We start from the raw sequence: 11,601 nt of genomic DNA on the forward strand, positions 1-11,601 counted from the left end.
ATATGCATACCTGCTGGATATCTATTACTAGCGTCCATAAACTGTAAAACTAGTGTTATACTTATATATCCATCAATGTATGTGTGGTAAATAGTTTCACGCGTCAGGTCATCAAGACTTCATGCTTTTTGAACTAGCGTCGATACCGATTCACGCTTTACTTTATATGATCGTCTATACGTCAAGGAATATTTTTACCTGCTGGGTCAGTGAATCTTCATACTTAATAGCGTTAATAATAATTAGTTATCCGCTGTAATTAATGTCAAGTTATAGAATTTGGATGCATTAATGTTGTTCCCAATCAGCTATACGTACCAATATTGATGCAACGTTGATTTATCGATACTGTAAGAATGAAAGATCCTTCAGATATAATAATAATACTTTAATATTAATTGTTTTAACATGGTATTCACAGCAATGACAAATTGAAGATATTTTCTTTCACCAAGTTTAAGGTTATATTCTAACGCTTGTTAATAACAGAAGTAAAATTCGTCATATTTTGGAATCAACTGATAAAATAGTAATATCCGAATAATGTAAAGAAAGTATTCTGGTACAACATCTCCGTTATGATTTTAATTTATATAAGAAATTTTCAAGTCTTACGATATAAGAAGCGTGAGTGTCGTAAAGATTATGTAGAACATCTGTATCATAGCCGCTAATTAGTTAAACTTAATTATGATTAAATACATGAAAGATTGACATCTGAGATTTTCAGAATTTCTTAACGTTTGTTCGCATTAAATACATCCAGTCTTGAATGATACCATTCGCATACGATGATAATCATAAGCCATAAATTTCTAATTAAAACTGGGAGTCTAAAATAAACATCTACTATTTAATTTAAGTACCATATTGAACAGAACTTTCGAAACAATTTAACGGCAAAAACTTTTCCATTTAAATACGCTAAATGTTTCATCGGCCTTTCGCAAAGCATTTTAACTTAAAATGGCATATATTATGAATCGATGAATATGATAAGCGGTATATTTTGTACTTGATTTCATTTATTACACCATTTTTAGAATTCACTTTGAAACTAATGAGCCTATAAGTAGTCTAGAACTTATTTCTTATATTAAGTTATTCCCGTAGTAGTTGAGTTGAATTTATATTTTCAGTATCTTTAGCAGTATGATTACATTTTACTAAACCACCCCTAGGATAGCTTTAGGTATTTTTCTTAGTGCTAACAATGGTCTGGAGAACATCTTGCGTTAGTTATGGCAATATCTATTTTATCAATTTAAGTTAATGTGAATTTTCCATGATGTTCTTCCGATATAGCATAGATATTGTCAATTTGTTGCTTTGTCTGTCCATTTAATTCAGTCGGGTAGAAAAGACAGTTACGTTCCGCATCTCCCCATTTCTTCCATAAATCGTAATGTGTCGATTTTCGTTTATCTGCTACCCATTTATTATCATATAAGTTATTGCATAAGCCGCACAAATCGCTAATATCATTTCCCTTGTCGACTTTGTAGTGTAAACGCCACATGAAATAATGATTATATAATGTATCATCATTATCGAGTTGTTTTAAATACTTTGCTAGTTGATAGCTGCTAGCAAAATTGAAAACATTTATGAGAGAATACGGAGGTGCAGTCCTTGGATCTTCATAATTGGCACCTCCAACAACCACAGGCACAATATCATATTTTAAACCACGGGTATACAATTCCTGAGTAGCATAATCACGACAAATAGAATCTTCCATAATAAGTAAAAACTTATATTTTCGAGCAATCATTTCCATACAGTGTTGAGTCCCATTAGGGCATGTGATATTCCCACATGGTCCATAAGCATCAATTGGAATAAATTGTCGTAAATTATTTAGGAAAGTTTTGGTTTGATGATTGCATCTTGCTGAATAATATGCCATTAATTTTGTCTTTCCTTGAGCATAATTTCGTTGTGGATCAAACTGCTGCTGAAAATTGCCTTTTGTAATCGATCCATAATGATGGATTAAATCAGCATCATGAGTATGACTCATTACTAGATTAAACATGGCCAAATGAAAGCGTAAAATTTTAATATGAGCTTGTTGATTATAAACTGGACTACGTCGATTATGATAAATCCATAATTGTTGCTCAGGACGCAATTTCATCTCGGGGAAGTATTGGAAAGAGCTAAATTCCTTTCGGTAATTTTGAAAAATGACCGCAGCACTTTTAGTATACTGGCTAGGATCTCGCACAACACGACAATGATGCTGTCCACAGGATAAATCAATACCAGCTTCAGATTGATGACGATTTGGATGCTGGCTCCATATCAGAATTGTTTTGATTCTGGGTAGACGATTGATGATCTGCCTCTCTAATGGACTACTAATAGATTTGGGCTGGCGTAACATCTGCAATGGCCAAGTTTCGCCTTCCATTGGATCTAATTCATAATTTTGTTTTTTATGCTTAACCACCGATGGCATAAGCGCTTTTTTTCCTGATTTTCTACTTAAATGTTGCCGTCTAGATAGATCCGAATGAACTTTATTAATTGATTTTTTAATACCCAATTTTCTTTCTTGTAAACTCGATAGTCTTGACATTTTTTGCTTCTTATGCATTCTAACCGATTGATTTGCTCTTAGTCTTATGGTAGAATTACCGAGTGATCGTAATTTTGTGACATTTGATGTTTTCTTTGTCTTAATTCGAAATTTTAAGTTCTTCTTGGATGGTAAGTTCTGAATATTGCTTGTATCCATAGAATCGGATTCTTCTTCGTCTGTGTCGATCAAGTTTTGTCGATTTTTATCTCCTGTATTGACGGTCTGGCGATCCATTGAGTAACGATTTTTCTTCTTGGCTTTGTATTTCCCCAATTTTAGGTTCATTTTTCCCTTAGCATTCTTTTCCGTTAGTGCTTTGTTCGAGGATTTCGATATTTTAGATTTTGGAAACGATTCCTGTTCATCATTTAATCTTTCTTCCTCTTCATCCAATGGAGAATCTTCATCATCATCGCTATCAATTTCATCCAACTCAATAGACCCAAGAGTATTCTTATCATACTCTCTGCCGCCACTTATAATTGATTTATTCTTAGATGTCTTGACAGTTTTCGATTGATTTGGTTTTGATTTTTCTTTCCCATTCTCGGAGATTTCTGCATAAGGATCTTCTTCTTGATAAGGATCCAGCTCATCTTCATATCCTAAAGTATCATCGAAACTGTCATCGGAGTCCGGTACTTTTTCCTTAGCTTTAATAAAAATCTTCTTTCCCTTCTGGATTTTTGCTACTTTTTTTGCGTTGATCGGCAATTTAGTATGAAGGTGCCAAGTTCTATTCTTTTTTTTTAAATCTTGATATTTAACTTTTCCTTTTAAATGAGATAATTTTCCATTTTTATGGCCATGGCGAAGTTTTGACAGGGCTTTTACTTTTGTTTTCTTCCTTGCAATTTCAGTTTTATTTCTGGAAAGAGATGAATTTAATTTGGAATTCTTGATGGCACCTTTGGAAGTTGCATTTTTAGAAGGTACGATAACCAATCCTTTATGCCCCTGGTGACGATGGTGTACACCTTTGCTTTTTAAACCGTTGGAAGTTTTATTGCTTAATTGCCGATGAATGACGTTCGAAGGATTTTTTTTCAATTTATTACCAAAGGCTTGAGAGTAAACATCATTTTTATTTAAAGCAAAGGTATTATTAGGTTTCTTTTTCGGTAATGACTGCTTAAACGGCAATTTGAAGGTATCCAATTTTTTCTTACTCAATTGTTGCATGATCTGAATTTTTTTACGCTGATTTGATGTATCATTCATTTTAGATTCAAACTTATAAAAATTGGAATTCAATTTAGATGATTGATGGAATGATTTCTGCTTAAGTTTAGGCGAGAGTTTACTGCCACTGTCAACAGAATTGGACTTTAAACGAACCGATTTTGATTTGCTATTGATGTAATTTTTAGCCGCATTTTGAAGATTTTTTCTCTCGTCTAGAGGTGATATTTTCTCTTTCTGCTGGTGCGATTTCTTATCCTTAGATGATTGCTGATGCTCAGGCTGACTAGTTATAATCATGGCGAAAAAGAAAACAGCAATTAAAACTACAACTAAAACTTTACATCGTTTTAATTTACGATAACGCGATTCTCTAATCATTTTGGATAGACGATTAGTACGAGGACTTTCATCGGGATTATTCATGATGGCGATTTAATACAACTAAAACTAAAATGACAAATTGCTAATACTATTAGACAAATTGAACCAAATTGGTCAACATCTGTATCATAGGCTATTCATTGTCTATTTCAGTCGCATCCGATGAATTTGAAAAATTCTGTTTTTCTCATTTATTCGTGTGAATGATCCCTTTACCAGATGTTGCCTACAATTTAAAAAGTTGATTGGACGCTAAAATTATCGATCGCGTGCCGAAATTTGGCCATTTCTATTTATTTTTGGTCGTCTTTATTAGAAAGGGATCCACCTTAATCTTTTAATTCAAGTTGTACATAAATTCACTCTTTCGATCCATAGACTGCATAGCCACCAGGGTTAACCTTAAAATATTATATATTAACTGATGATTTACAACGCTCGGAGAATTAGGTTCTACGTAAGGAATAGGGTAAAATTTACAATTATTATTATCATGCTGAACGAGCGTAAGATTTTCTTATATGATATCACTAATTAAGGATGTTACGGACATACGCGAAATGTAAGCAACATAAGGCAAAAATAAAGGTTGAATTAAAGTTGATGCTGTGCATCAGTAAATAATAAATATTATTGTGTGCTATAGAATACGCTAATTTACTTATTTCAAACTCATCAGCGTTCGTAGTAGATAATTATACTTCTAATTATATCAAAGATTATCACTAGATATTCCAATAATTAGAAGTTATTTTTAATCCGCTATGATCATGGCACGTGCTTGGGATAATACGGCATCATAACAGCGATCAATCATGTTTAATTAAAGTATAAACTCATTATGCGATTTAATCAACTATAAGAAAAGGGAAGCGATTGAATAGTAAACCTAAAGCTTATTTATTTGCCTTTGCAGCATTAACTTCTACATAACATTAGTACAAAAGTAAGCAGTGAAACAAAGTGTTATGTAAAACAACCGCATGTTCATGAGACAGAATTTATTCATAAACCACGGTATGATGGCCATGGAAAGCTAGGCCAAGCTTTGCATAAGATAGAAATTAAAAACCCGTCTACATTCACATAATGCAAAACAAGGTAACCATTTATTGATTACATTTTATTTATTTGCAAAACTTTTGAAAACCTAGAGCAAAATATTGCAGTGAGAAAGCATTCATGTCATGGAAAGAAATCTTGCTATTTTGACTTCTATCATTAACATTTAGCATGGATTTAGTTGCCTAGAAGATTTGTTGAATCTTATTGACTAGTTTTCAAAAGCCGTCGATCCGAAGCTCTGTTAAAACAAATTATCTAAACGTAGTAGGATATGGAAATTTCCTTTATGTTCTATACCTTTTGTATATCGCGAGATTGAAGACTAGCAAAGATAATGATTTTTGGTAAACAAGTTCCGTAAATGATGTTATTAAGCGATAGAAACTCTTGGTTTTAATAATCTACAATAAGTGAATTGCTTTAATGCAATTAAATTAGTATCGGAAGTTTAATTTATCTTAATATACATATTAAATTGCCCCTTATTACTGAACGATATTTACAATCTACTACCATATAGTGGAATTTTATTACATTTCGAAGAATATTTCTTATCGTAGACTTTCTCAACGTAGCTTTACTTTATTAGTAACTTTAGAAACTAGGTAAATCATGCATACGGAAAAAGTGACAAGCAAGCTTTTAATGTACTTTTAGCAAAAGGTGATTTAACAGCTAGTCTAAATATACGATGAAAGGGTTTTGATCCTCAACATTTGCAATTGCAGAGTCGAAATTTGAGTTATTAATTCGAGAAAATCTCTAATATGACGTAATATAGCCAGCATCGCTTTAACCTTAAAAGTAAGGTTTAATTAATATCTATCTGTCAGAGAAGAATTCACTTCTCTGCCTGTAATAGCTTATCCATAACGCGATACAACATCCCTTTGCCTTATTTTACTCGAGAGTTAATAATTATATTACTTATTGAGCACGCCATCATCTACAATCATCCTACTATATATCGAACAACTGACAGTTTAACTAAGTCACAGATTGCTTTACTTTAAATAGCAATGATGTAATATATAATATTACAATATAATATTATATATAGTTTAATAGATAAATGCTTACTTCTATGGTATTATCTATAGTATTATCTATTTGGGTATTGATAATCGATAATGTCATTCTAATCGTACTGTAAATTAACTAATATTTACAACATAAAGTCAGAGTTCAGTTTGTTCAAAAGATAGAATAATGATTACCGATTGTCTGACGATAGCGAGATCGCCAGTATTTAGAGTTGTCTTTTTGGTAGATATTGAGATGGACAAATCTGATGGTAGGCTCGTAGTGTTGTATTTCTCGTTTTCCTTTTAAATTTTTCCGTTACAATTGTAGAATTGTGACCATATAATTATCAAAGATTTGAGTTAGCGATAATAGTGATGAGCCTGGCAAGTCTTTTATGACTATTCATTCAAGCAATGTATTGTGTGAAATATTGTATCATGCCTGTGATGCAGTGTTATGTCATACCGAAATTCTGAACGTGGATTAACAGTTAATAAGAATAATAGTTTCGTAAGAATTCTTAATTATCAAACAGCTGATTGATTGGTCGATCCGAAGTGCTAAATTATCGTTCCATTACCAAATGCTAACTACTGATATAAATAATTAATAATTACTTAACAATTTTATACCTGTGTTATTGTTCTGTACATGCTGGCCTTAGACGGATGATATTATTCAGGATTATGGATTACCTAAAATGGAAGCAACCATTCTTTATCGATAATGATTATAATCAATAGCTTGAAGAAGCATTTTAGCACTGACAGCGACAGTACGTTACCATTGGTATGAATTGAATGAAAATAACAGATATGTACTTATTGATTTAATGAAGAGCTGCTAACTTAATTGTTTTATGAATAATTTTAATAAATTTCTTGAAGTCTAATTTCTTTGTACAAGACATAGACAGGTTAATTTATATAAAATGACAAATTATCAATTTGTTTATTTAAATGTCACACAGTATGTACACAATTTTTACGCAAGCGTAAGCAGGCCTAATTCACTAAAACTGCAGAGCTAATAAAAGCACTTAATTTTTCAAAGGCAAAGTAAAGAGTGGAAATAAAGTGCTTTCTACCGATTTATTTCTAGCCATGATGTCTCAATATCGAAATTTTACGTCGATTTTCCTTATAGAAACTATTATTTGAAATCTCTAATCATATTCGAATTCTAAGGAATAGGATAGAAAATTGGCAGTAATTATAAAACAGCTTTAATAATATTAAAACTCTTCAAGTAAACAATGGCAAACCTCATTTCTAGCTATCCTATCTGCATATACTATAATTCTTTACTATTTTATGACATGGCTACCACCTAGATAATGCAGATGGAGAGCAATAATAATGCTGCTAATGCTGGTTAAATTTCTAGCAGAACACGAAATAAATTCATTGCTAATTTATAGTTCAAAAATCCTATTTTATATCTAATTTCTATTTACAGCTAGAAAAATCATTCTAGATGGTGGATGAAATCATTTATTAGCATTTTAATTGTGCCCTTTCCGTTCATTTATCACCATCGAGTATAATATAGCACAGCATCCTTCTACGGTTATAAATTGAGAATTTGGACTTATTTATGACGTCATATATCAGAATATGAAATACCAGATGTTACAACTTTTGCCCAATGTCATGAATTGGCAGGGAAAATATAACAGCAGTAACAATCTGAAGGTAATGGTTTATCCAACCTATCTGTTTACTGGCACAAAACACATTGACAGTAATAATATTCATGCTTGATCGCCGATTATCGTTGCTTTCGGTGAGAAATACGCCAAATGGTTGCATTGAAATGATATGTATCAAATTAGCATGATGGTATTTCAATCAGAAAATTGGAAAAAAATTAGTTCGTATTGATTAAATGACAATAAATACCGTTATCAGCCAAGTTCATGGATATCAAGGTCACGATTCCGGTCGTTTTTGCAATGTCATTTTGATCGTTTAGTCATGTAATAGCCATTAAATTGTAATGAAAATTTGCCTATTTTTTACTGGAAGATCCTTTATTAACTTGAATACTTTGGCTATTCTGGTAGATTATAATGACAGAATACTCCAGATCCAATGATCATCCGTAAATAAGTATAAAAGAGAGATTACTGCACTACCTATGCCGCAAGTCCCAGTCGAAACTTTCTCTTATAAACGACGATAATACTAAATCGATTAAGTTATGAAGATTTTGAGGCTTCATCATTCGGTATGAAAATAAACATTTCCTTTAAATTGATTCATTTCTTGAGTCTTTCTGTTATCGTTTACTCTGGGAGTTTAAGCTCTACTGCAAGAGCTATCAATATATTTGACTTTGATCATTATTATAGCTGTTAATCCTATTGATTTATCCAATGTACAGATAAATAATTAAATTGATTTTATTAATATCCATAAAGCAGAAATAAAAGTAAGATGGGCCAAAAAACGATCTTTATTAAAGCAATAAAATTGTAAAGACAGAAATAAAAGAGTCAATGTTGGACACAGTCATTGTATCTGATACGAATTAGGATATAGTACTGGTAGTTACGGTGATTTTTAAATTGACACCTATCTACTTTCAGTATTTTTTTAATGTATGTATTAGTTCATATCCAAGCAATAAAACAAAATAGAAAATAACATCAGCTTATTACTTTCGCTTCCGTTTTCATAGCTTGCTTGGAAGCAATAGCTAATAATATGGATAATTAATATACCGGCTTGAATTAGTATTGTATTCAATCATAGCTTCAGAAAGAAATCGAAAATGATTTTTACATCTCTTTATTCCTATTTTCAAACACTTTAAGAATGGAATCACTTTAATGCCTTTTATTTCATTCATCCACTTTTTAGAATAGTGAACTAAATTGAATAAAATCGTATGGACGCTTTTCTAATGAAAGAAAACTTGAATAGAAGCGTAATTTATCTAAATGAAAATTCTTTCAAATTTTTTTATCGGCGAAAAGAAAGGAAAACTGAATGGAAGTGCATATGTATAAGGCTATTCGCGATCATATTCTCATATCAGTTTAAAGTGATCCTTTATTCGTTTAAGAAATCAACGATTAGAATGGCATCTGCTTATGTCTAACTTACTCACATAAGTATTATGATCATGGTAATGCAATTTATACAGCCTTTTCCAGTGCAAAATTGATATGAAAACAGATTACTTAATGGTAACAGATTTTCAAATCATTGCAATCTTCAAACCAATTGGTCTTGCACAATTTCGCATAATGCTAGCTCAGCTAGTGCAGCATTAAATCCTTTTGGTATAGCTTTTAAAAAAACAACATATACTTGGACGAATGCTTTATGTCAAAACGACAATGACGGCGACGGCTTAACGAATAGTATCGCGCTTGGTGATCCTAACTGCGTTTGGAATAAGAATCGCACACCTCATCGAATCGTTAATATTACTCATCTAGGAATTTGAGATCCTGTTAAAGAGGCAAAGTGCTACGGTAAACAAGACTGGTTATTATGTCCTTTCAAGAATGTTATCCCTCCTACTATAAAACCTGCAGGTACAACACCAATCCCAACCAATGCAACAACATCAACCAATTCTGCTTCAAGTGCTATACCATCCATCCAATCTATTTGGATAATATCTAGTTTCTCCCTAATATGATGGGTAAAAACGGACTTGTGAAACCTTTCAAAGAGTCATTATTTGAAAAGTATTCATTAATTTTCGATCAATTTTGTATTTATTATTTTCCTTTTATCGCTTTTAGTGAGCTTTATGATTGATATAAAGATAAATCATGGAAGATAGCAGCTATCATTAATAAATACTGATTCTATCACGAAAACTCTTTATAAGTAAGATTTGATCTCTTCTATGCGACAGTTTCAATTTATTGAGCCTATAACCCTTCTTGTAGCTAATATTATAATCTGTCTACTAAACTACTTCACTTTAACAGTATCTAAATTATACGAATGTCCTAGATCCTATCAATGAAATTCTTTACGTTTATCTTCGTCAACTTAAAGTAATCCATGACTTTAATCAATTTATATTTTCTGCACCTAAGCTCAAATTGAAAATGCAGCTTTGCACTTTAAATTAGCAATTTTTAGTAATTAAATAAAATATCATGCTTCATTACATGGTATGGTAGTCATCAGCGCTACCTAAATTTCTTCATCGCAATAAATAGAATATTAAAAATTAGATATTATAATTCGTCCACAAGTTCCTTTAAATAACGGAACTTGATAATTTATCTATGTCCCGTTTATTTCTTAGCTATTTTAAAGGACCTGTTGGATTTCATATTTTCGTCTATAACGATACACTATTAATATTTCTTGCTTAATTCATATGTTATCAAACCTATGGAAGAGTTTTTGGAAGCCTTAGGAAATACAGTATTATATCAGAAATAGTAATTAACATAATTACAAAGATTTTGTAACGATAACTAACAAAGAATTTAAAAAGCTAAATTAATTAGAAAATGCAATAAACGAGGTTAAAGCAATATAAGAATTTTTAAATTGGAATCAAGATACGTTTTAAATGTCTCATAGATCAATACTATCAGTCTACAAGCTGACAAGCGGCTATATCAATATTTCAACAGTTAGCGAATCGATCTAGTTACGATAATTGAAAAATCGATTGATATTAAATTCATTGCAAACAAGTGTAGTAAGTATAACTCGTTAATGCAGTACGGCATCGTGCTATATTTTAAAATATATTTAGCTAGTGCATGCAGCACTTCAAGGCCGTATCATGAAATAAAGAAATAGTTCTGAATTAGTTTATATTTTATGCTTAATAATAGACTTCAAATATAGCAGATATGAAATCCTTCTATTAGGCTTGTAGAAGACTAGGTATGCCCTACTAGAAGTATATCATCCAACTTATTGCAGATACCTTAATATACTACGGTACTTTGGTTAATAATTTGATTGCACCTTAAATGTATGACAGAATTACCATTGTACTGTAAACTATGATTGGTAGACATTAATTCATTTATCGATGATCTTGCACTGCCAATTTTGAAGTTGTAGTACTATACTGAAATCAATGTTTTTCTTAAAATAGCGGTCAAATATTTGAGTTGATGAATAAGCTATCGTGCTTATTAATGTCTTTCATTATATTTCGGATTTGAAATTTGGTTAACATTAATGTTACAAATTAAGCAAATGTGATTGTATTGTACTCCACCAAAGGAATTAAATAAGCTATATATTTTCCTGAATTACTAATTTTATCTAAGGAATTTTAGTGAAAGACTTTATCTAGAGCTAGAATAGAATTACATGATACTATGAAAGTATCAATATCAATGATTTTTTGATCCTCCT

General features: G+C 31.3%; 2 protein-coding genes across 2 annotated transcripts; one reads left to right on the forward strand and one right to left on the reverse strand.

Moving 5' to 3' along the window:
- Nucleotides 1–1,510: 1,510 nt before the first annotated feature.
- Nucleotides 1,511–2,251, reverse strand: TRIADDRAFT_4073 (uncharacterized protein; the record flags this gene model as incomplete). Its single annotated transcript, XM_002117527.1, has 1 exon — nucleotides 1,511–2,251. A coding segment is annotated over one exon (741 nt), but the record flags the coding sequence as incomplete, so codon positions are not given.
- A 7,164-nt stretch (nucleotides 2,252–9,415) lies between these two features.
- TRIADDRAFT_32688 (uncharacterized protein) lies at nucleotides 9,416–9,700 on the forward strand (the record flags this gene model as incomplete). Its single annotated transcript, XM_002117479.1, has 1 exon — nucleotides 9,416–9,700. A coding segment is annotated over one exon (285 nt), but the record flags the coding sequence as incomplete, so codon positions are not given.
- Nucleotides 9,701–11,601: the final 1,901 nt, after the last annotated feature.

The sequence above is a fragment of the Trichoplax adhaerens genome, genomic scaffold (genome assembly GCF_000150275.1).
Source record: "Trichoplax adhaerens TRIADscaffold_25 genomic scaffold, whole genome shotgun sequence".
Lineage (NCBI taxonomy): Eukaryota > Metazoa > Placozoa > Uniplacotomia > Trichoplacea > Trichoplacidae > Trichoplax > Trichoplax adhaerens.